Below are 27,072 nucleotides of genomic sequence, written 5' to 3'. Positions count from 1 at the left end.
AATTACATTACTGGGGGTTGTCTTTTGAGGATTCAATGAAGAGGATGATCTATGGACTCTTTCAATGTCTATTTTGCCCTCTTGTTCAAGAATATCAGGACAGTTTCCTTGGATAATTTATTGTAATATGATGTCAAGGCTTCTGCATTTTTCTAAGTTTTCAGGTAGACCAGTGTTTCTCAAATTGTCTCTCCTAGACCTGTTTTCCATGTCAGTTGTCTTTTCAATGAGCTATTTCATGTTTCCTTCTATTTTTTTCACTTTTCATTTTGCTTTGTTAATTCTTGCTGTCTTATGAGATCATTAGCTTGTACTCACCCAATTCCAGTCTTTAAAGACTGGTTTTCAGCTATGATCTTTGATTTTTCTTTTAGGTTTTGCCTATCCTGCTTTTCATGACCTCCAGCAGGTCAATTCTGGTCTCCAATTTACTTATTACTTCATATGATTTCTGTGCTTCTTTTTCCAAGTGTGAGATTTTGTCTTTTAAACTGTTATTTTCTTTTTTAATTACTTGCCATTTTTCTGCCCATTTTTCTTCTATCTTTCTTACTTGGTTCTTGAACTCCATTTTGAGTTCCTTGAGAGCTTGTGACCAATTTCCATTCTTTTTGGAAAGTTTGGATGTGTTTGCTTGTTTGTCACTCTCTGCTGTCACCTCTGTACTCTGCTCCTTTTAGTCCATAGAAATTACCCAGGGTCAAAGGCTTTTTCTGTTAGAGTTTATTTCTTTTGGTACTTGTGGTTCCTTTGTGTTGGTAGCCATTGCTGTGCTCATTTTTTTCTCTGTAGTATCTCAGATACTTTTTATCTGATCTTTTTAACCTGAAGTCTGAATGAGGCCAGCAGGCAATTCTTGGTGTAGTGTACTTTAAAGAGTCTTGCCCTGCTCTCCACCCTTCCCCCTCCTCCCTATTCCTCTTCTCCACCCCTCTCTTCCTCTCCTTCTCCTTTTCCCTCTTCCTCTCCTTCTCCTTTTCCCTCTTCCTCTCCCTCTCCCATTCCCTCTCAGGCTCTGAGGCTGAGAAAAAGCACTCGGCATTGGAGAAGCCAAGCTTTATGTAGGCTCTTGCTTGCTGCATTGGTATACCTGCCTCCTGGGCACATGCACACCTACCTAGATTTAATTGGCCATTAAACTAGTGGAGGGGGAAAGAAAGGAAAGGCAGGAGGACAAGATGGATGAGCTAGACAGTAAGGGAGTGACCATGGGGAAAATATCCAGCAACATGCAGAAGAAACTTATCCGGGTGCATGAAAAGCTTCTCCAGAATTTAGGGAAGGCAGATGAGACTAAGGATGAGCAATTGCAGCAGTGCATCCAGAACTTCAACAAACAGCTGACAGAAGGGACCAGGCTGCACTAGGGTTTCCATACCTACTTGACATTTGTCAAAGCAATGCATGAAGCATCTAAGAAGTTAACAGAGTGTCTATAGGAGGTATATGAGCCAGACTGTCCTGGGAGAGAAGAGACAAGCAAAATAGCAGAAAACAATGACTTGTTATGGATGGATTACCATCAGAAACTGATGGACCAGTCGCTCCTGATTATGGACACTTATCTAGGCCAGTTTCCCAACATCAAGTCTCGAATTGTTAAGCGTGGGAGGAAGTTGGTAGATTATGACAGTGTCTGCCACCATTATGAGTCTCTCCAGACCACCAGAAAGAAGGATGAAGCCAAAATTGCCAAGGCTAATGAGCTCATTAAAGCTCAGAAAGTATTTGAGGAGATGAATGTAGACTTGCAGGAAGAGTTACCTTCTCTGTGGAATAACCATGTTGGTTTCTATGTCAACACATTCCAGAGCATTGCTGGCCTTTAAGAAAATTTCAACAAGGAGATGAGCAAGCTGAACCAAAACCTGAATGGTGTGCTGGTGAGCCTGGAAAAGCAACATGGCAGTAATACATTCATTATCAAGGCTCAGCCAAGCGACAATGCCCCCATGAAGGGGAATAAGAGCCCCTCACCACCACCTGATAGTTCCCCAGCTGGCACCCCTGCAATCAAGGTCAACCATGAGCCTGAACCAGCCAGCCTGGATACTCCTGGGGCTGTCATCCCCAAAAGTTGTCTCAGCTTCGAAAAGGTCCACCAGTCCTACGACCTCCCAAACACACTCCATCCAAAGAAATCAAATAGGAGCACATTATTAGCTTGTTGGATGACAATTTTATCCCCAAGATTAGTGTGACCACCCCTTCACAGGCAGGAGATGTGGCAAAGGCTGGTGGGATGAAACTGGAGGCAGTACTCAAAGGATCCAAAGAGACAGTGGGTTTCCTGCCTGGTTCAGTGGTTGAGACCTTCCCCACCACTGTTAATGGAACTGTAGAGGGCAGTACTCCCTCTTAAGAGGTCTGACCTGCCCCCAAGATTCATGTTCAAAGACCTATGACTATATGGCCATGGACAGCGATGAACTGCAGCTAAAGGCTGGTGATGTGCTGGTGATTCCCTTTGAGAACCCAGAGGAGCAGGATAAAGGCCAGCTGATGAGTGTGGAGAGTGATTGGTACCAGCATAAGGACCTGGAGAAATGCTGAGGCTTTTTTTCCTGAGAACTACACGGAAAAAGTTCAGTGAGAGCTAGAGCCATCAGTCTTCTTTCAAGGGGCATGAAGCCACCTCCTACCCCCTCTCCACACACACAAAAAGTCTTACTATGCTTTATATTAGTTGTTTATTGTGGATAAGGTTAAGACAACAGAAGAAGAAAAGAAGAAAGAACAAAGACTGAAAGACTTAGATAACAAACAAAAACTGGAATAGTCAAAATGAAGTTTTAAAAGTGTTATTTTGCAACTGATATGTATCCCTGTGGTTGAGTTCCAATGCTGAAATATCCCTGCTCAGTTCTCAGCAGCATGTGAACCTTGACCAGGAAATAACCCACTGGGGAGAGAGAGTGACCTCGTTGAAGACAAACAGCAGGGGATACTCAAACCATTGTGGTTACCTGTCATTGTGGCCCATCCCATGGCGAACATCCTCCATCCTTCCCAGCAACTGCTGTTGGCATGGGTATTGACAAGCAGCTCCCCCTCAATCTTGATTTCAAAGATCCTCCTTTGACCCCACTGGCCAGAACATATGTTGGGCTGTTTGACAATAAATACTAAAGTTCAGCATTAAATGAAAAGAAAAACACACAGCCATAAAATTATAAGAAAAAAAAAACCTAAAAAAAAAAAAAAGAGTTTTGCCCTGAGGCTATTTTTCCAGTCTTTGCCTCTACCAGCCCATGTCTGCCCTGTCTCTGTGCCCACACTCCACACTCTGTCTCTATGCCCGTGCTCCATGCTCCCCAGTCCCAGGTCCCAAGTCTCACTGCTAAGACCTTGTGCTGCTCTAAGAGGTAGGACTGTGGTGCCCTCAGCCAGCACCCAAGAACACATCGATTTCCCTGGCCCTTGCTCTGACTCTGGCGCAGTAGGTGGTATAAGGGAGGGGTGATCAGCTCACACTTTGGTAGGTCTAGTTTTACCCCATTATAGCATAGAAATACCCCCAAACTGTCTATCTTCCAGGCTGTGCCCCTTGGCAGAGCCCCTTCACTTGTTTGATTTTGATTTTTGTCCTTTTGTGACACTTTGTATCAGTCAGTTGTGAGGTGAGTATGACCCTTCCTTCTACTCTGCTGCCATTCTAGCCTAGAAGTCTCTCATACTTCTTTAAAAATTAAATTTCTTTGTTTCCTCAATTATATGTAAAAACAGTTTCCAATATTTTTTCAAAGAATATTGAATCTTGAATTCTCTCTCTCTCTTCCTCTCCCACAACCCTCTACCCTCCTTGGGATGGTAAGCAATTTCATAGATTTTACATATGAAACCATGTAAATTTTTTTCCATATTAATCTTTTTGTGGAAAGATCATCAAATAGAAAAAAATTAATAAAGTGAAAAAAGTTTGCTTTGATCTGGAGTCATTCTTAGTTCTTTTTCTCTGGAAGTAGATGACATTTTTTATCATGAGTCCTTTTTTGTGATAGTTTTGGATTCCTATATTGCTGAGAATAGCTGTTATTCACAGTTGTTCATTGTAAAGTATTTCTGTCTCTGTACAATGTTCTCCTGTTTCTGTTTTTTTCATTCTGCTTCAGTTCATGTGAGTCTTTTCAGGCTCCTCCTGCTTGTCATTTCTTATACTACAATAGTATTCCATTACAATCATATACTATAACTTATTCAGCCATTCCCCAGTTGATAAGTATCCCTTCACTTTTCAAATCTTTGAATGATCTCTCCTGGATTTATTTTCTGGGTCAGTTATTTTTCCCATGGGATATTTCAAATTTTCTTCTATATTTTCATTCTTTTGACTTTGTTTATTTCATGATGTTTCATGGAGTCATTAGCTTTCAATGCCCAATTCTAATTTTTAAGGTATGAGTTTCTTGAATGAGCTTTGGTACCTACTTTTTCATTTTGTCAATTCTACTTTGTAAAGAGTTTTTTCCTCAGTGAATTTTTACACCTCTTTTTCCATATGGCCAATTCTGTCTTTCAAGAAGTTTTTCTCTTCAATGCATTTTTGTATATCTTTTTTTCCATTTGGCCAATTCTGCTTTAGAAGAGTTCTTTTCTTCTTTGGATTTTTGTGCCTCTTTTACCAATTGGTCTATTCTATTTTTTAAGATGTTAATTTCTTCAGTATTTTTTGTACCTCCTTTACTATGCTGTTGACTCTTTTTTCATTATTTTTCTGTATCACTCATTTCTTTTCCCAATTTTTCTTCTATCTCTCTTATTTGATCTTTAAAATCCTTTTTGAGTTCTTCCATTAATTATTTTGGGGTTTGAGAGCAATTAATATTTTTCTTGGAGGCTTTGGATACAGAAGTATTGATTTTGTTGTCTTCCTCTGAGTTTGATTCTACCCTGTCACCAAAATAACTTTCTATGTTGTTTCCTTTTTTTTGGTTGCTCATTTTCCTGTCTTTTTAATTTCTTTTAATTTAAATTTTTTAATTAAAAAAAACTATTAAAGTTGGGCTGCAAAGGAGCATTGTTCTGAACTTCAGGTTCTTTGTGCAGCTGCCTTTCTATCTACTATCAATAGTTCTTTCAAGTTGGTATGATGTAAGGAGAAGTATGTTTAATAGTTTCCTGGCCTGTGCTCTGGTCTGTGAGTAACTCTAAGCACTCTTTTACCCCTTGGAACTGTGACCAGGGTCCCCTGATCCCCTATGGCTGCAAGTGCTGGCATATGCTGATGCTCTTCCTCACTATGTGACTGGGCCCAGAGCTGTGTCCTGGACAATGCAACAAAAGTCTTGCACCTACAGTCAGCAAAGGGACCCCTATAATTTCATCTGGAGCAGTTGTCCAACTACCTTTACTTTCTGTGCTTGAGAATTCTGGAAAGCCTTGGCTGCTACTTCAGCTGTGCCTAAAGCCTGTTACTCTGGTGGTGCCTGCCCTGGCTTGCTGCACTTCACCTCCATCCTGCTGCACTAGATCCCTGATGCCAGCTTTCTAAGTTGATTTGGATTGAAAAATTATTTCACCTTGTCTTTTAATAGGTTATGCTGCTCCAGGATTTGTTTTGAGGTATTATATTATTGCTTTTTTGAGGGTAATTTGATAGAAATTAGAGAGGTGCCTTCTCTGTCATCTTGGTTCTGCCCCACCTATTTTCTCATTCTTTTGGTAAGAGAGGAGTGAGAATAGGCTGGTGCTCTAAATTTGGTATAAAATCTGCTTCTCCTTCTCATCCCCTCCTCTTTCCTAAAAGCCCGACAATATCTTCTAAACCAGCTCATACCTTTGTCAGTATTGTTGGCAGCTCACAATCAGTGACCTCAATCTTCTAAATAAAGTAGGAAGCGGATTTTTCTGTGGATAGAAATAAAAGTATGATGAGGCCTTGGAGTAATTACAAGTTGTCAACTTCACATTAAAATAAGATTTGGGAATGGAAGGGACCTGCTATATAATGTAGTTTAATTCTTTCATTTAACAGATGAGAAAAAATGTACATAAATTATTTTGTCCAATGTTACTCAGGCAGTAAGGGCAGAACTGGCATGAGAACTAAAGGTTTCTTCACTTAAGTCCAGTATGCTTTCTACTACACTGAGTGGCAATGTGCTGGGTTTGAGAATGACTTGTCCCTCTAGACACTGGAGTTAGAGACAGAAAGAATCTGCACAGTTGTTCCTTTGCATCCTTTCTCCCCTTTCCCAAACCCAAGCTGTGTCATCACTAATAATGGTAGTACTTTGTCCTAATTATCCAAGAATATAGAAATTGGAAATAACAATTTGATTCAAATGTGGGGAAATATATAATTTTCCAGAAGGCTTCTTCTATGTGAGAGGTAGAGAGATTCAGGACTGCTCTCCTGAGAAAAGGTCCCAAAGGTAATGTCACAAAGGATTTGTAGAATCGTCCCAAGATATGTTTCTAGTGTTCACATTTTGTATTATACTCAAGTTTAAAAGTCTAATGGGAATAATAAAGACAGTTGTCATTTCAGGGAGGACATTTACTAAATATGATAGCATTCTCCTCTGATGTATTACCATGTTGTGGAGTTGATCCTAGGTTTTCTAAAACTATGCTAGCAGAATAAAAGTTCTGGAAGGTTCTACCATATCTACTTTTCTTGAACCACGCTTCTTAGTACTGAGAGACTTAGCAGTTGGCTGGCCACCTGATGATGAATTTTCTTGGCCATGGCAAGCCAGAAAACCAAGAACAACTCAAAATGACTATCAGTTCTAGGAAGTCCTCTTTTATAGGCTGTCTTCCACTTCTCCAGGGACAGTGGTTGAGTAACAGAAAAGGTATCATAGTGTGATAGGAATCATAGTTTTTAGACAGCATTGCTCTAAATTAACATTTTTTGTGTCAGGGACTCCTTTGGCAATTTCATGGTCCATCTTCATAATAATATCTTCAAATGACAGTGGGATTTGCAGAAAATGACTCCACATGTTGTTCAATTTGGGGGAGATCTGAGAGAGTGAAAGGAACATGGACTCCCATAATTCCATCTTTGCTTGCCACCTCCCAGAGGGAAAAACCCCATTGAGGAAGGTTCAAAAGGGGGTGGTTAGCTTGATTTGGGAAGGGGGGAAAGGGAACTCAGGGAGGTCATGAAGCACTTGGTAAAAACCTTTATATTGAGTCAAGATATAACTTGCTACTCAGTGACTTCAGTGAAGAGTTTGTCAAAAGAGAAGATGGTGAAAAAATGTGGTTTTTCTCAGAGCTATCAGATAGGCCGATATGGCAATAAAGAAAAATGTTGGAGGGGATGTTGCAAAATTGTGACACTAATGCATTACTGGTGGAGTTGTGAACCAATCCAACCATTCTGGAGTCCAATTTGGAACTATGCCCAAAGACTCTAAAACTGTGCACACCCTTTGATCCAGTAATACCACCACTGGGGCTTTATTCCAAAGAGATAACAAAAAAGGATGGGGGAAGGATTTTACTTATGCAAAAATATTTATAGCAGCTTTATTTGTACTGGCAAAGAATTGGAAATTGAAGTGATGTCCATCCATCGGGGAATAGCTGAACAAATTGTGGTACATGTTGGTGATGGAATATTACTGTGCTATAAGAAATGATAAGCAAGATGATTTCAGAAAAAGCTGGAAAGATCTTCAGATTAGCAGAACTGGGAGAACATCATAAACAATAAGAATATTATATGATGATTACCTGTGAAAACTTGGCTACTCTCAGCAATGCATTGATCTGTGGCAATCTTGAAAGACTTATGACAGGAATACTATCCACCTCCAGATAAAGAACTCCTGGAGTCATCTTTCACATCATTGTACTTAAGGTTTTATTTTGGGATTTTTGTTATGTATGAGTTTTCTCTTACAACAATGACAAATATGGAAGTGTGTTTTGAATTACAATAAAAATAAAATTAAAAAAGAAGAAAATACATGGTTTTTCAGAGTAAGAAACAAGAGAAGAGAAGACTTGTAAACCATGGAAGCCTCACACCTATATGTCATGAATAATTTATTTGAGAAAGGTGTTGGTAAAATGCAATTGAGAAAAAAATAAAGCATTAATGAAAAAAAGTTTTAGGAAACCATGCAGATGGTAAGAACCAAATAATATAATCTCACGCAAAACTGATCATCTTTTAATAGATTGAAAATAATTCAGTATTCATTTAAGAAGACTTCCTGAATCAGCTAATTGTATTTTGACCACTTTTTAAAGATCAAAGTTAATACAAAACTAGAAGAAAAAAATTTTAAAGATATAACAAATGATTGAAACAACTTCCATCTGACTTATTTTTAGAAGCCATTGAAATTGAAAAATGACAAATGGTTAAACAAATATCAACAGTTCATAATCATTTCCTAAGGAAGTTTAAGTAATATAAATCAATTATCATTAAGAGAAGAGCAAAAATGTCGAGAAATTACTTCAGGAGCAAATACTTGATCTCCTTTCTAAGAAAAAACATGACAACCAAGGGCAATGCTAGTTTAGAATAAAAACTCATCTGTAAGATCTGGACAAGTATGGAAGAAGATTATATGCAGTAGTGCTTCATAAAACAGCAAGAAGTAGTGGAGGGAAAAGGACAAAGAAAGTTTGATGAGAAACCCAATTAAGTGAACACATTCCTAAGACATTTGAGGATGAAAATGGGAGGAGGATAGGATTTGTAAATATTTCTGTAACAAACTATATTCACCATCAAGGACAACAGAGTCATCATATTTAAACTCTAACATCATTGCCCAACATGTGCTTCATGAATGGTAGTGGAGAAAATAAAGATGGAAAGAGTATCTAGACTACATTGAGTATACACAAAAGAGGTCCACGTTGGACTGGAAGGATTGAATCTCAAGGTTATCTGAAATATGGACTTTCATAAAAAGGCCTGGAAAAATTTCAAAACTTGTTCTTAAAAAAAGCAACCAAGAGAATGTCAATAACTACCTACTTGTATGATTACTTTCCAATTTCTCCTTAAAATTTTTATGTGACTAATTTAACTCACTCAGAGTATCTTTGATGAAAGTATAAGAAGGGAGCAGACAGATTTTTGCAAGTGATATCCTATGTAATCGTATAGTTCTTCTAATGGCTCCAACCTTTTCCCTATGACAAAGGCTAACCTTTAAAACACCAGTATTCTTTTGAGGGTGTTATATTGCTGAGTCATGGAATACTCCAGTCTTTGAATAACTGAAGTTACAGTTCATGCAAAGGACAGTGGTGATATGCATGGTAGTTGTGAGTTGGCTTCAACACATTAGCAATGAGGAATTGTTCAGTGGTACAAAAGCTGTCATGGGAAAAATATATGATTAAAAAGAAAGATTGGTTAGTCACACACTGAAATCAAAGGACGACTTTTGTACAGTCCACATACTCAACTGGTCTTCTCAATGTCAAGAGATCTAATAAAGGCCCTAACACATTGGAGAGATCCTCTGTTTAGAATTAATGAGAAGAAATGAATAAAGGGTAGCAAAGAATGGACAGTTATGGATTGTAATCTGAGTATTTGGAAGGAGTACTTATAGCAATCAGATCATAGATCTAACAATATTATGGTTGGATCTAAGAATTGAAATCTTCTATCATTGCAGATTGCAACTCTTCCATGCCTTTGTCATAGATACTTCAGAGCAATTGCTAAAAATTGGGAAAAAAAATCCTTTTCTGGTAATGAGTCTCTCTGAATTGGACGATACTAAAGTTAATCTTTGGATGTCAGACATATGAGGTCCACACTTCAATTCTTAGCAGATCTGCATTCTGTAGGCAGAACATCCTAGGACTAAGAGTTTTCTTCCAAGTTGCATCAAAGCCTCATAGAAGACTTTGTTTCTATGTACAATTTGAAAAATAGTGTCTCCAAGACATCAATGAATATTGGAGAAGAAAACTGCAGGATAATCATCTAGGTATACCGCAAGGATCTGTAGCTTTTCTTGGAGGGGATATTTCTTCTAGAAATATAATTTCTTCAGCTCTTCTGCAATTCAGTAGATGTTCTTCAAAGATTGTTGTGGCCTAGAAATCATGACCCTGTGGCCTACCTAATGATGAACCTACTCAAATGAATTGGACTGGTTTTCATATAGCAGGCATATATTTGATCATTGGATCTACACTCATAAATCTTTCCAGATTGGCATATAAATCTTGCCAGAGATTATGATTTTCTGACATAACCTTCAAGAATTCAGGGCCATCTTCACACCAAAATGAGGCATTTGAGAAGTACTAACTATGAATTATCATTATTATTATTTCTGATGTTTATTAACTAAGCTCCAGAGAACAACTTGAGGCGTAAGGGGCTGAAGATTTTAAGATTCTTGTCTTCCAGTCTTAAATTTTTTTCATCTTCAGAGTATTTTAAGGAAAGTGGTATAGGTGAGGTTGGGTGACATGTTGACAATGTTGGCATTTCCAGTTTCCAATTAAGTAAATAAGGATGCCCTCTGGTCTTTTGCTTTTTCTCCTTTCTCTCCCACCCAGCTTTGCATTCTATGGGGAACTAAGTGACACAGGGTTCGAAAGTATTACAAAAATAAAAACCATTAATTCCTCTATCATTTTTAGATTTACAGATCTTCATCACGACAGAGTATGAAAAATCTTCACTCTCATTTTATAGATGAGAAGCTGTCACTGATAGCTGGGATTCATGCCCAGGCCTTCTGAGAAGTTCAAGGCATTTTTCATTCTGGCACATTATCAGTCAATCAGCCAAAAAATTTTTGTTAAGGACTAAATCCTAGGAGTACAAAGAATGACAAAAACACAGGCCTTGACCTTAAGAATCTCACATTCTAGTGAAGAGACAATATGCAAAAAATAAATGCATAAGAGTATAAATGAAAAGTAATCTCGAGGGAAAGCAGTAGCTAAAGGAAAGAATATGTGAGAGGGAAGGAGGAAATCCAGGAATGACCTGTAGAAGGTAGAATTTGAGTTGAGGCCTGAAGCAAGCTAGAAAGCCCCAACTATAATCCTAAGGAACACCCTGATTTAGGTACTCACTATTTGTAGCATTTCTAGAATGAGTCAGCTTGGCCTGACTATAGATATTTGGTCAGAAACTGAAGAAGAGCCTGGTGATATGAAAGATGATGTGTAAAATTCTCCAGGGTGCTATGAAGGTTTCTCATCCATATTTTGCATGATCTTCTCTTCCCAGGTACCATCATGCCAATGAGCAATCAAGGCTGGCCTGAGGAATTTGGCTTCAGGATTGGTGGGAATGGTCCATGCTACATCCTCCAGGTAGAAGAAGGGAGCAGTGCCCACCTGGCTGGACTCCAGCCTGGAGATCAGATCCTGGAGATTGAAGGCCAACCTGTAACCTCCCTGAATTTCCAGAGCCTGGTGAGCTTAGCTCAGCAGTGCGAGAATGTACCTCCCAGCATTGGGGTGGTGTCCCGGGTCCAGCAGATTGAGCTCCCCTCTGGTCCCAATGGTAGCTTCGGTTTCACCCTGCTGAGGGGAACTCCCTTACAGGTAGGGAGTGTAAGTGCTGGTTCCCCAGCAGAAGAGGCTGGCCTCAAGGCTGAAGATTACATTCTAGAGATTAATGGCATCCCTGTGAGACAGTATGAAATGGCGACTCTCCTCATTGAGTCCTGCCAGGGGAAGGCACTGGGTCTGGGGCTGCTAAAACTGGGGAAACATAACCGAAGTTGCAGCAGTAGCAGCAGTGATAGCAGCAGCAGCATCCCAGAATTTGTGCAGAGCCCTGAGGCTGTGCACCTGGAAAGGAGACACAAAGCCAAGGAGTTCAACAAAAAGGTGAGGTCCATGTCTAGAACACTGTTGCCAGGGAGAGTAGCTCATCTATTATTTTAGATGGCAGCTACTTTTCTAGTTGAAGGAATATAGAAAAAAGGGGGTCACTAGATGAGTGAGCTGTGTGACCATGGGAGAAACATTCAGCCTCTCTGAAGCTCCTTCATTTTTCTCACCTGGAAAGTGAATGGGTTTAGATGTCGGGGTTCTTTCTCATTTTGAAATGAAGTTTTCCTTTTAATTCTACCACTTGGCACTTTATATGTCTTTCCATTTTACTTCTGAAGATGCTCCGTGAGCTAAGACAATGCTAGTCCCCTGACAACATCTGGTGAGTTGCATATAAAGTCATCAAACATTTTGATGTGTTTGGTGAGCTCGTGGGAAGGGTCGTTTACAAAGAAATATAATGTGGCTTATAGATTTAAGTTGAAGAAATAAGACAAACAAGCAAAAACTTCCTCTCCTCCCTCCTCCTTTTCTCTGCTGCTAGTGAGATGCCTGTCTCTACCTGCTTAAGGTTTAGGAGGGTATCCTTTACGGACCATGTCTTCCCCCTCCCTCCAAGATAAGGGTGTATGTTTGTGTCTATGTGTACGTGTATGTGTGTGTACACCTGCATTGATGCTCCCCTCTCTGACTCCCAGGGTCTTTGGGCCTTGTTCCCTGTTCCTTCTGGGGTCTGGGTGCTGTGCAAGTTCTGGGCATGGGGCTAGGAGAGATCTTTGGCTTTGAACACCCATCCTTGGATATCTGATCCTCAGGGCAGAAAAGAAATGTTAGAGTAGGAATTAAAGAAGGGATAGTCGACATATTCTGGCAAGAACAGGGTCTTTTTGGTCTTTGCCAGCCATATGTCCTTTCCCTGAAGTGCATGTATACTTTGTTGTACCTTTTGAGGAAAGGAGGTGGGAGCTTCGAGTTCAATTCTAAGATACTAGATGCTTCTGTTCCTGGTCCAAACCGAGAAGCCAAATGTTATCCTGAATGTTCCACAGTGCTGTTTCTTGTGCCCCCTCCCCTTTCCCATTTGTCTCAGCCCTCTACCATCCTTAGCCTGTGACTGAGGGGGCCCCCATCTCCCCCTCCTTATTCAGTACTACAGCTGATCCCAGTTAAATATAGAGTTGTAAAGGAGAGAGTGTGTTTTTCTCTTTAGCAATCATTTTGGCAATTTCGAGACTTCTGATCCCCTTAATATCCCAAACCTTGATTCATGCCAGTGGCTTTGGAGACGGCTGGCAGCTTGAGCTCCCCCAACCCTTCCTAGTCCCCTATGCCTTGGTTGATGTCTTATAAGCATCCTGAGCTAGGAAAAAAAAAAGAGATCAAGAGATTTGTGACTTCATTGGTATGGGTAATCATTTCAGTGACTCCTTACAGTCCCACTAGATCCTAGTAAGCAGACCTGATGAATTGATTCTCCACATAACTCTCTTTAAATCATTACCCTATGGCCTACCTTCTTTTGATGAGCTTCTTTCCTCATCAGTCTGTAGAAGACTGACACATTGAAGTATCCTTTTTTAAAGATAATGATAATAATAATGACTAATATGTAGTACTTTAAAGTTTGCAAAGTGTTTTACATATATGTCACAACAATCCTGTGAGGAAGGTGCCCTTATTATTATTATTTTCATCCCCATTTTACAGGAGAGAAAACTGATATAAACAGATATTAAATGATTTGCTCAGGATCACACAGCCAATAAGTGTTACAGACAGGTTTCTAATCTTTTTTTTTTTCTGATTCTAAGTAATAATAATAGCTAACTTTTATATTGTACTTACTATGTGCCAGGCACTATAATAAGTACTTCATGTTGATTATCTCATTTGATCTTCATGATCACCTTAGGAGGTGGTTGCTATTATTATCTTTATTTTATAGAAGAGGAAACTGAGGCAAATAGAGGTTAAGTAACTTGTCCAGGATCATATCACTAGTAAGATAGATTTGAATTCAGGTCTCCCTGACTCCTTTTTCAAGTCACTATCCTACTCCCCACAGTGACTCTTCCAAACTTTTTCATCCCTCATCAAACTTCCCATGGCTCCTTCTCCCTCTACCCTCTTAGTTAAGAACCTGGACTGATATTTTCAGCAAAAATTGAGGCCATTTTCTGTGAGCTCCCTCTTTTTTCCTCTTCCCCATCTCCTATCCTTTCAAGTGTCTTCTGGCACTTTCTCTTCCTTCATTTGTCTCCCAAAATGAAGTGGTCTTTATTCCTTACCCAGGCTAACCTTTCTACCTGCTCAAGCGGTACCACTGGATCCTTTCTCCTCCAACAGATTTGATAGTTTCTGTCATCATCACCTTTTCACTTATTTTCAATCTCTCCCTTTCTACTGGCTCCTTTCCTACTGCCTACAAACATGCCCATGTATCCTCTATCCTAAAAAAAACCTTCATTTGATCCTTCCATCCCTGATAACTATGGTCCTGTATCTCTTTTTCCCTTTATAGCTGAACTCCTCAAAAAGGCCATCTACAATAAGTACCTCCACTTTCTCTCCTCTCACTCTCTTCTTAACTCTTACAATCTGGATTATGACCTTATTATCCCACCAAAATTGGTCTCTCCAAAGTTCCTCTGATGTCCTGGTGTCTAAATCCTGTGAACCTTTTCTCAATCCTCATTCTCCTTGATCCCTCTGTAGCCTCTGACAATGTTGATCATCCTCTCCTCCTTGATAATTTCTTCTCTCTAGGTTTTTGGGACATTGTTTTCTTTTGATTCTCATCTTACCTATGACCACTCCTTCTCTGTCTTTTCCAGATCACACCTTCTAACTGTAAGTGTCACTCAGGGTTCTGTCCTGACTCTTTTGTCTGCTTCTTCCATACTTCACTTGGTGATCTCATGAATACCCATGGATTTAATTATCATCTCTACCTTTCCTACCTACTCTCTCTGCTGACTTCCAATCATACATCTTCAAATGCTTTTCAGAGTTCAGTAGACATCTGTCCAAAACGGAATTCATTATCTTTCCCCTTAAACTCTTTCCCATCCTGCTTCTATCTTTCCTGTTATTATGGAGGGCAACACCATTCTCCCAGTGCCTTAGGCTTGCCACCCAGGAGTCATTCTGGATTCCTCACTATCTCTCGCCCTTATTAACCAAGTTGTTGCCAAGTCCTGTTGATTTCATCTTTACAGCATCTCTTAAATATGCCCTTTCTCTTCTCTGACACTGGCACTATAGTGCAGGCTCTCAGCACTTCATGTACAGATTATTGCAGCAGGCTTCTGATGGGTCAGGCTACCTCAAGTCCCTTTCTATTCCAATTCATTCTCCAGTCATTCACCAAAGAAATTTCCTTCCTTCTTTCCTTTCTTCACTTCCTCTCTCCCTTCCTCTCTTCCTTCCTTCCTTCCTTCCTTCCTTCCTTCCTTCCTTCCTTCCTTCCTTCCTTCCTTCCTCCCTCCCCCTCTCTCCCTCTCCCCCTTCTTTCCTTCCTCCCTCCTTACCTTATCTCTTGGAATTGATACTAAGTATCAATTCCATTAAAATAAAATAAATGTTTGGAACCAATTATCTGAGTCATACTAATATTTTATTTAGAAAGTTGTAAATTATAAAATGTCAGGATCCAGGCCCATCCCAGCTCAACCAAAGATGCAGAGATGAGGAAATAAATATATAAAGCAGTGATTCCCAAAGTGGGTGCCACCGCCCCTTGGTGGGTGCTGCAGCAATCCAGTGGGGCGGTGATGGCCACAGGTGCATTTATCTTTCCTATTAATTGCTATTACAATTTTTAAAAATTAATGTCCAGGGGTGCTAAGTAATATTTTTCTGGAAAGGGGGCAGTAGGCCAAAAAAGTTTGGGAACTTTTTATAGAGTCTATGCAGAAATGCCATTACACAAAGGGGGGATCAGCTGAATATTTCTTCAGGTGGGGAAGGGACAGAGCAACCAAAGTTTCATTTTCTTCTAAAAGACTTCTTTCTTCAAGAAAGTAAAGTTTTCCCATCTTCAGGCCAGTTGCGTCATTTCTGTTACATATGTGGTAAAAAGGCAAGGTCACTTCTGTAGCTTCAAAGTCACTTGAGATGTCATAAATTTCCAGTCTTAGGAGTATCTGGACATATTCCAGGATACTGAAGACACGCTCACAAGTCCCTTTGGCAAGGATATCTTGCCAAGGCATTTCTTATTTTAGTCACAATGTGATTATTGATTGCTGATTCTCATACACACTTACTCAGTCAATTAATAATTAGTATTGTTCCTTACATATCACTAAAATAATGATTATCTAATAGGATTACAAGCAGAGAATATACAATTATACAGAGGCATAAATTAGTGGATATAAACTGAAATTAGATTATTTTTTACAGTTCCAAGGCAGAAGAGTGGTAAGGACTAGGGCAACTGGCATTAAGTGACTTGCACAGGGTCACACAGCTAGGAAGTATCTGGGATCCAATTTGAACCCAGGTCCTTCCAATTCCAAGTTTGGCATTCTGTGCTACCACTGTGCTATCTAGTTGCCCGTGAGTTTCTTTCAAAGTTCAGTTAAAGTATCACCTCCTATAACTGGCTTGTTCTTCCTCTCTCTAAAAAAAATTAACTTTTGTTCATTTTGTGTATACGTATATATACAAACATACATATATGTATGGAAATATGTTTATATAATATATACACACACATATACCTACTGTCTTCCCCCACTAGAATGTAAGCTCCTTGAGGATAGGGATTGTTTCTCTTTTTGTCTTCTAATTCCCACTGCTAAGTGTGGTGCCTGGTACCTAGTAACCATTTAATAAATTCTTATTGACTGATAATTGGTAGGCCTTGCCAGAACTTGAGCTGCCCTAGCATAGACTTCCAGAACCAAGGATCAATTACTTCTTGGTAACAGTAAGGCATCAGAGGAAAATACTAGTGGAAGTTGATAATAATGAAAGATTTAAAGAACAATTCAAACTAACAGATATTCTCTCAAGACAAGTACTTTGGCAGTTCTAGGAAGGAAAAGATTATTTTTGAACAGTGTGATCTGGGAAGGATTTATGGAAGAGGTAGACTTGAGAGGGAATGAAGAATGAGTAGGGGTTAGAAATAGGGAGAGGAGGGGAAGGTAGACATTTCAGGAGGTAGAACAGGCCTAGGTCAAACTGAGGTAAACAAAAAAATTTGTTCAGGGACAGGGAGCCTTGATGTAGAGGATAGTTTTGATAGATACATAGCTGGAGAAGTCTGGCAAGATAAGGGTGAACCAAAGTCTTCCCACTGAATTATAGATTGTGAGATGTTACTGAAAAGATGCAGTAATCATTGTAGTAATCCACATAAGAGATAAGTCTCTGGGGATAGTGACAAGAGAAAGGAAGGGAATGAATTTGAGTTATATTTTGATTTTTTAAATTAATTTTATTTTGGTAAAGATTTCCCAACTACATGTACAATTTTTAAAAATCATTTAAAAATGTGTATTACAAATTCTCCCCCTCCCTCCTATCTTTTCTCTCTTGAGAATGCAAGAAATTTGATATCAATTATACATGTGAAGTCATGAAAAACTTATTTCCATATTAGTCATGTTGCAAAAGAAAACACAAACAAAACTATAAAAATAAAGAAAGTAAAAAGAAGTGTTCTTTAATCTGCATTCAGAGTTCATCAGTTCTCTGGCAGTGTATTTTTCATCATGGGGTCTTTGGAATTGTCTTGGATCATCTTCTAGATCAAAGTAGTCAAGTCTTTCATAGATGATTATTTTTACAATATTGCTTATTACTGCATACAATATTCCCTCCTGGTTCTGTTGAAATATATTTTGAAAGAAAAATCAACTAATAGAATATGGGGTAAGGAGAGAGAGATGTCAGACATGACTCTAGAGTTTTGAAGGCGAGAGAGAATCATGATGCCATTAATAGAAATAGAAATTCAGGAATGTAGTTGGCCTGATGGGGAGAGATTAATTTAAGCTTCAAGTTAAGCTTGATTTGTAGGTTACTGTACCATTTTGAAACAAAGTCACTGCTAACAGATTTTAAGTTGGCATATCTTTTACAGCCTGTAGCAATTTCAGTGAAATTTTGTTCTTGGACAGACTGATATTTGATTGAAATGAGAGAATTATATCATTCATTAGTCTAACCACTTCTTATCATGAAATTGTTAGGACATTCAGTTTTTCTCTCTAATGATTTCACTGTTGCTATAACAATCTCACAGGCAGGCTGAAGCATTGCTCCATATGGGAGTAATCATTCAAGAGAATTATTAACCAACAAAATGAGGCCTCTCTTAGTCCTTGGCATTTCCAATTTTTCTAACAAAACCTGCAAAGGAATAGGCTGATTCTGACCTAATTTAGTACATTTAGCACATTTGCATACTGAAACAGTAGGAGATGATGACTTTGCTTTTGAGTATATTTTACAAAGCAATCTCCAATCCTTAATAAGTATATTGGGAAGATAGAACCTTATAAATCTTAAATCAACTAGTCAACAGGCATTAACTGAGAGCTCACTATGTGCCAGGTACTTTAGATATAAAGACAAACATAGTCCCCATCCCAAAGAAGCTAACATTCTTGTGGGATAGACAACATGCAAAACAAGTATATGTAAACAAGTTCTCTACAGGAGAAATTGCAGCTAATCTCAAAGGGAAGGTTTTAGCATTAATGGAGAATCAATAAAGCTTCTTGCAGAATGTTAGATTTTAGCTGACAAATGAAGGAAGTCAAGAGAAAGAGATGAGGAGGCATGACATTCCAGGTACAGGGGACAGCCAGTGAAAATGCCCAGAATCAGGACATGGAATAATTTGCATAAAGAACAACAAAGAAGTCTGGATCATAAAGTAGAGAGAAGCTAAGTATTAGAAGACTAGAAAAACAGGAAGGGACTAGGTTCTGAAGGGTTTTATAAAAGCCAAAGAATTTAATATTAGATCCTGGAGGTGATGAACCTCAAAGTTTATTGGGAACCACAAAGTTTATTGACTATAGGAGTGACATGATTAGACTTGAGCTTTAGGGATATCACTTTGGCAGCTAAGTAGAGGATGGACAGGAGTAGACTGGAAGCAGGAAACCAGCCAGAAGGCTATACTCTAGAGGCATGAGGTGATAAGGACCTACACCACCAGAATGATAGGGGAAAGGAATGCATATGGTCTATCTGCCTCTGTCTCTGTCTCTCTCTGGCTTGCTGTCTCTTCTCTCTCTCTCTCTTTCTCTCTACTCTCCCTCTTCTTTATATTTTCAGTACTACCTGGCCAAACTCTACTATCTACCTTTCCTACTTCACTTTTCAGATTGCTGAATACCACTGGAGAAAGTCATTTAGTCTTACTGACTGGATCTGCTAAAAATTATCTGATGGCAATTGGACTATCACTGCTGCAGCGCAACTCTTTTATTTTTCCTTTGTTGACTATGCCTCTATTGACTAATATTTTAAAGAAGGGAAAGAAGGAAGGAAGGATAGGAGGAAGGGAGAAAAGATACACACATTTATTAAGTACTTACTGGCAGCTAGGTGGCTCAATGCATAGAACTCCAGGCCTGGAGTTGGAAGGTCCTAGGTTCAAATATGACCTCAGACACTGCCAACCTGTGTGACCCTGAGCAAGTCACTTAATGGCAAGTGCCTAAAAAAAAAATAAAATAAAAAGGGGAGGAGCAGCTGGATGGCTCTGTGGATTGAAAGTCAGGCCTAGAGAAGGGAGGTCCTGGGTTCAAATGTGATGTCAGATACTCCGTAGCTATCTGACCCTGGGCAAGCCATTTAACATTGCCTAGCCCTTACCTCTCTTCTGTCTTGGAGCCAATATAGTATTGATGCTAACACAGAAAGTAAGAGTGTTTTTTTAAGTACTTACTATTTGCTGGGCATTTTGCAAAATATTTGGGGAGACAAATGTAATCAAAAAGAAAATCAGTCCTTGGCCCCAAGGAGCTTCCATTTTAATAGGGTAAGGCAACATGCAAAACAGAGCAGAAAAGGAAGTGGTTTTGAAGTCCAGAGGTAATCAAGAAGAGAGCTGTAAGAGGAACGAAGAGAGAACAGCCTTCTTTGGAGTTGGAGAACCTGGATTCAAATTCTTCCTTTGTCACTACTTGTGGAACCTTAGTTAAGTCATTTATCTTCTTTGAATCTCATGTTCTTAACCCTAAAATGAGGGGGATTGACTTGTGTGGTCTCTACAGTTGCTTACATCTCTAAATCTATGATCCCATGATGCCACTAACAGTGCTAAACAGCTATGAATATGTGTGCAACTTAAAAGACCAATAAGTAAGCAAGTAAGAAACCATTATTCATTACCTTATATGGACCAGACATTTCTTTGACCTCAAAGAACTTACCAAGAGAACCAATATTCCTCTTTATCTTTTATACATGTGAAGATTTATTCTTTGATTTATAACTGTAGCTTTTATTTGCAGAATCTGCTATTAATTTTAAAAATTAAAATTTGTTTTGTTCCTACTTGTTGGCCTAAAGCATCTTCCCCTTCTTTTCCAAAAGGAGTGGTGATGTATTCAAATATAACTTGTTGAATGCTAGGTAAATATGCTGTTGCTAGTCCCACCTGTAAATCTTTTCCTGCAGGTTTGAATCTAACATTTCTTAAGCCCTTCCTACTTTGGATCTCACTTTAGACTGATACATAAGATACATAAGCTTGAATCATAAGACACATGGTTAAGCTTGAGACCAGAGTTGACAGATTGTACATAAGAAGTTCTATCCATCCTCAGGAAAGCCTCAGACTAATACACTTTGAGGTTCTATGAGGAAAACACTGTTAATGGTTAAATTGTTAAAACTTTCAGCAACATAGCAATACTGATAGTACATAAGCTCCTCGTACCTAGTACGCTGATAGTATGTAGTCTTGGTACCTAGTACAGTGTCTGGCACACAGTAGAAATTTAATGCTTTCTGGTTGGTTGATTGATACTGCCAGAGTACTTTAGAGAGTTTTAATGTGTCTTCATAGACATTTTTCCATTTGATTTTCAAGGCAGCTCTAGGAAGTAATGAGAATAGGTATAATTATTCCCATTTTACAGTTGAGAAAACTGAGGTTCTTAAGCCAAATATATCAAAACCAGAACTCATTGTCTTTTCCTTACAACATTCTTTTTCTTCCAATGCTCCTTCTAAGTTCCCTGGTGTCAAGAATACCACTGTCCTTCCAATGAACTGGATTCACAGCCTCAGCATCACCTGGTTTTTCTCTGTACCTTATCCCACAAACCTAATTTGTTTCCAAGTCTTGATGATTTTGCCTCAACATCTTTCTCATTCATTTCCTTTGCTTTACTCAGACAGCCACTAATTTCATTCAAGCCCTCATCACTTCAGACTTGGACCATTGATTATACTTTTAATTAGCCTCTCTGCTTCCAATCTCTTCCTTTTCCAATCCATATTCCAGAGAGCTGCCAAAGCAATCTTCCTAAAGTACAGATCTGGCCACATCACTTTTGTGGCTAAAAGTCATCAGTTGTTTCCTATTGCCTCTAGAGTAAAAGGCAAACTCTCCCTGACATTTAAAGTCTTTCAGAGATTGACTCTAGGCTATACTTCCAGGTTTATTTCAATTTGTTATACTTCTCAATCTCTACCTGTGTTACTGTCAAACTGGCTGATTTCTGTATCCCAAATTTAACATTTCCATCTATCTTTATGCTTTCCAAGGCTACCCCTTACATGTGATGTTCCCCTTTATCACCTTTGTCTAAGAGGCTGAAGAACAGAAGCACTCCCCCAGTCCTCTGGCCCTGCATTGGCCTTCCCTCTTGAGTCTAAGGGAGCAAACTTTATGGAGCAGGGTTCCCATGTCTCTGCCACTACAACAAATGACCAAATGACCTCAGTGGGCAGATAAGCCCAAGATTGTGGGAATAGCAGCGTTCCCCATTCCTGATTATGTTTATAGCTTTCTTCTCTTCCCCAGCCATATTTATGTAAGAAGAAGGGTAGCTGATAGATAGGGTGTGCTCTGGTAACCATCTCCTCACTGAATGAATGTGAGGCAAAGCTACCTACACCCCCTCCTTACTGGGAGGTCTCTTGGGAGTGTAACTCATGAAGGAGTCCCCCCAAAATGAATGTGCAGGAGATGAGTGGACAGAAGGAGATGTTATGAGTTGTTTGAGATCTAAATGGTCCTTATCAAGTACTCAGAGCCAGGTGATATGAACTGAAACTTCTCCCTTCCCTAAAATACGGCTTCCCACCAATATGGAGTGTTGTGCTCTTTCCACCCACCAACCACTGGACAAAGTCTCACTCCTAGAGTTCACTATTCCAACTCTGTCTAATAATAACTTCATAGGGGTTTATTTAGGTATACAACAATTCAAAGGACAAGGGAAAGGACTGAAGGAAGGGATATTCAGGGAAGAGGATGTAGGATAAATCCTACTCTAGACAATTTCGATTTCTCCCAGGGCTGAGCAGAAACTGGATTTCTTCTGTAGCTTCAATCACAGTAACTGTTCCAAACCCCAGTAAGCTCCTATCCTATAGATTATAACTAGACCAAAGAGGGAACATATGGTTTAAGAATCAAGCAGATTCCTCAAGGGCCCTCTCTTCTCAGAGGCCAAGCTCCTTGGCCAAACTGAGGTAACAGCTATATTTGTATCTTCAAAGATTTTGATGAAGTTGGAAGATCAATCAGGTTGATTTGCTAATTGTAGCAGTTGAAATCTCAGGAAAATCCTCAGATTTAGGTTTGAAGTGCACCAGGTTCCCCCAGGATCCACTCCTCCCACACTCCTGTCCCTTCCTGGTTCAGAGAGCTGTGTCTGTGCCTTGGGGTTTTTCCTAGCATTCCACGCTTCACTCTGCCTCTCCCCCAACTGTCATTCCTCAGAGTTCTTCCTGGGTTTCACTGAATTCCACCTCAGAGTTTTCAAAATGCATGCTCAGGCTTGACTTCTTTTCCAAATCTTACCTAGTCTGTTACATCTAGGAGACCCTCTCTTGGGAAGATGCAACCTAGCCACATTCCCTGCCAGGCTCAGCAGCCACAATTAGTAAAGACCCAGAAAAGAAAGGGCCTGCCACCCAAGTCCGTGGCACTGTCAAATGGTTCAACATTAGAAATAGATATAATTTCACTTATGAAATGCACCTAAAGGTGCATTACCATGTGCTTTGCTGCTGTACCACCGGGTCCCTCTATCCCACTTGCATCCGAAACCTCAACCTTTTGTTTCTCTCTAGTAGAACATGAGCTCCTTGAAGGTGGAGATGACATTGCTTTTCACTCACTCAATTGAACCCCTAAATCCTTTTGTGGTTCAGCTCAAGTATCACTTCCTCCAAGGGCCCTGAAGGAGCCTTTTCTGATCCCTCCTCCCCAGTTAGTGTTCTCTGACTCGCCTCCATTTTATATTGTACTTATTTACCCAAGTACATATTGTCTTTCCCCCAGGTCAATATAAGCTCTTTGAAGGCAGCCACTCTGGTTTTCAACTTTGCATCCCCAGTATTGTGTACACAGAGCTTTCCATATAGGAGGGGCTTTGTAAACATTTGTTGAAATGAGTCAAGTTGAAAAAGCTTTTGACTCACCAAAAATATAAAAATTTTTGTTTCCTGGTTGCCAAAATAGTCCTACTCAGACTTAGTTTTGACTATACCTCCCCACTACACCAAAATCTTCAGTGGCACCCTCCCGGGAGAGTAATATAAAATACAAACTCTTTAGCCTGGCATCACCATCCTCATCTTCATCATCGTCATCGTTATTATAACAGACAAGGAGAGAAAAATATTGCTTCCTATGTGGTCACCTGCATCTGGCTTCATTTTCCAGCTTTGTTTCACATTGCTTTTCTTTGTAAGTTCTAGATTCTAACCTAACTGGATTATATGTATATGTGTATGTGTGTATACATACACACATACACATATACATATATTATAGAATTGAGGCATATAAGTTGGGAGTAACCTCAGAGGACATCTGGTCCAACCCCTACCTGAGTGAGAATATACTCCATAAAATACCGGGCAATGGTCAATCAGCCTTTGCTTTAAGAACTCTCTAGAGGGGAACTCATCACTTCCCAAGGAAGCCTATTCTACTCTTGGACAGTTCTAGCATACAGAAAGCTTTTTCTTTATATGAAAGTGAATCTGCTAATGCAAATCCTACCCATTTCAAGTCTGTTCCTTCTTACATATGACAAAGTTACATCTTCCCATTCTAAATCTTATCCAAGTTTAATGTCTTAATTACCTCAAATAATCTTCATATGACTCAAACACATAACTCAAATGGCCCCCCTGCCAACTGGCTGGCTACCTTCCTCTGAACACTGTAGTGGTCAGAACTGAACAGAATATTTCATATGTGGTCTGCCTAGGACAAATACAAAAGAACTATCACCACCTTAGACCTAGAGACTAACCCTCTTTTAATATGAACAAAATTTTAACTACTTTAAAAATATTTTATAATTTATATATATTTTATGATTATAATACTTATTATTTTTTAAAACCCTTACCTTCCATCTTAGAGTCAATACTGTGTATTGGTTCCAAGGTAGAATAACAGTAAGGACTAGGCAATGGGGGATTAAGTGACTTGCCAGGGTCACACAGCTGAGGAAGTGTCCAGATTTGAACTTTATTTTGATTTGAACTTTATTAATTTGGCTTTATTTTTGACTGCCATATAATATGTATTGATTCATATTACACTTGCAGTCTTCTAAAACTCAGATCCTTTTCAGACAAGTGACTATTGTCATGCCTCTCTATCTTCTACTTGTGAAGCTGATTAAAAAACAAACAATGTGGAACACTTATCCACATTAAAATTCATCTTAGATTTGGCCCAGTATTCTAGCCTGTCAAAATCCTTTATTTTGGCTCTCCTACTCAGCTTTGTGCCATCTTCAAATTTAATAATACACCACCTCTGCCTTCGTCCAAGTCATTGATAAAAATGCTCAATGGCACAGGACTGAGGACAGATCCCTGGGACACTCCATAATAGGCATCCTTTCAGGCTGAAATTAAACTCATAAGGACTAAATGGCTTGTCTTTGGGATCAGCCCTTCAGCTTGTTCTATACTCACCTGGAATGATAATAGATTGCTTTATGGCTGTCCACCACTCCTATAACTTCCCAGACTGAAACCCCATACTATATATAATTGTATATATGTGTATGTGTGAATATACATATATACATATATAATATAGTAGCTCCAAAGCCAATCTATAAATCTATATCTATCTATAAAATAGTATATATGATAAAATTTATAAATATATGATAAACAAATAATATAAAAGAAATATCAACATATCATCAATATAAATAAATCTATAAATAAAATAAATGTGCCTGTGAATATATGTGTGTAAGCATACATACATGTAGCTAAATATTTATGTATTCAATGTGTTTACATGTGTATGTATACATATATATTTATATATACTGTTATGGAATAAAAGGAAATATGGTATGTTTAATCAAGAGGCTTCTCAAACTTGAGGGCTCTTGGTGGTATCAGCTGGATTTTCAGGCAGGGAAGGCTATCTCTTAGTACAGAGCAATTTAGATCAGCCAGAGATTGAGAGAGCCTGGCTGAAAGGTTTATTCAGCCTCACTGCTGTTATTCTAAGTTCCCTTGAGGGGAGGAGTAAAAAGCCCCTCTCTTCTGTAGAGCCACTCCCAGCGTATAGGAAGCAAAAGCTGGTTCACTTCCTGCCCAAGATGGATGCCTGGTTTAGCCCTCAAGAAATAAAGGAAAGTTGTTCTTCCCTCTTCAGCCTTTATACTAGTTGTTGATGCAATGAATCACCAGAAGCTATTTGTATAAAGGCCAAAGGGGTTTATTGGAGTCAAGGGTAAGCTGAGGAAAAGGGGTTAAGGTCTGGTAACTGCTGCTAAGGGAGAAACTGGTGCTGGGGAAGGGTCACAGGAGAGGGGGATAATTTCACTGCCCTGATGTAATAAGGCTTAGCAGATTACTGGATGAGATGATGGCTTGGTTTAGGTTGTCCCTGCCTGCCTACATAAGCTAATTCCCACAATTTCCACCCCCCAAAATACCCTCCTCCCAGGGCCCAATGGGGAAATCCAGGGAATAGCAGGATGTCAAGGGAGAGGTCAAGGGAAATCAGGCAAAGCCCCAAAGCCCCAAAAGCAAAAGGCCCCTCAGTTGGTTCTGCAGGAATATTTATAGTCCCAGGTTCCCAACAGTTTTTGGCTGTGAGACCAGGGTCAACATTCTGTTTCTTCAGCTGTCAGGGTTGCTTCATTTGGATTTGCAAATGCAAGAGATTTTGCTGCAACCCTGCATTACAACACACACATAGCAGCTAGGAAGCACAGTGAATAGAGTGCCTGGCCTGAAGTCAAGAAAACTTGAGTTCAAATCCAGCCTTAGAAACTTATTAACTGTGTGATCCTGGGCAAGTTAGCCTCTGTTTGCCTTAGTTACTTCAACTATAAAATTAAGATAATAATAGCACTTACTTCCCAGAATTGTTGCAAGGATTAAATTAGATAATATTTGTAAAGTATTAAGAGCTAGGGGGCTCAGTGGACAGAGAGCCAGGCCTGGAGACAGGAGGTCCTGGGTTCAAATGTGATCTCAGATATTTCCTAGGTGTGTGACCCTGGGCAAGTCACTTAACTCCAGTTGCCTAGCCCTTACCACTCTTCTGCCTTGGAAATGATAGTATTGATTCTAAGACAGGAGATAAGGGTTTAAAAAATTGATTACTATGTAGTAAGTGCTATGTAAATATTAGTTATTATTATTATGATGCTATTAAAGTGAATACTTTACCAATAAAAAAAGCTTTTACACAGTTTAGTGAGGTTAATATAAGAAGAAAAGATAAAGACTGGGAAGAACAATCATTTTCTTAAATGGCTCTGAGAAAAACCGATACCTGAAACCTACAGGGAATGGACACAAATCTGTATGACTAAATGCTGTTTACTAAGAGTTGAGTGGTAAATGCAAATAATTTTCAAAAGCAAAAATGCAAATCATCAATAATGCTCTGATTCTTCAAAATCACTAGCTTTGCTGCTCACTATGTGGAGTTCAAATTTGACCTCAGACACTTCTTAGCTGTGTGAACCTGGACAAATCACTAAACCCCAATTGCCTAGCCTTTACTACTTTTTTGCCTTGGGACTAATACTTAGTATCAATTTTTTCCTTTTTTTTTACTTAGTATCAATTTGAAGGCAGAAGGTAAGGTTTGTTTTTTTTAAAAAAAGCTTTAATGAT

The 27,072-nt window shown here is 39.2% G+C and overlaps 1 protein-coding gene and 1 pseudogene across 1 annotated transcript in view; both read left to right on the top strand.

Annotated features, from left to right (window-relative positions):
- Nucleotides 1–1,178: 1,178 nt before the first annotated feature.
- On the top strand, nucleotides 1,179–2,593 carry LOC123230982 (annotated as a pseudogene).
- Nucleotides 2,594–11,193: 8,600 nt separating this feature from the next.
- The window catches only part of LOC123248965 (Grid2 interacting protein), a 154,907-nt gene continuing 139,028 nt past the window's right edge, over nucleotides 11,194–27,072 (top strand). Inside the window, exon 1 of the mRNA XM_044677897.1 lies at nucleotides 11,194–11,793. Coding sequence (XP_044533832.1) covers nucleotides 11,194–11,793 — 600 coding nt within the window. The remainder of the gene's footprint in view (nucleotides 11,794–27,072) is intronic.

Source organism: Gracilinanus agilis, chromosome 1, assembly GCF_016433145.1.
Source record: "Gracilinanus agilis isolate LMUSP501 chromosome 1, AgileGrace, whole genome shotgun sequence".
NCBI classification, from domain to species: domain Eukaryota; kingdom Metazoa; phylum Chordata; class Mammalia; order Didelphimorphia; family Didelphidae; genus Gracilinanus; species Gracilinanus agilis.
Note: the sequence above shows the minus strand (reverse complement) of the source record. Positions and strands in the feature narration are given on the sequence as shown.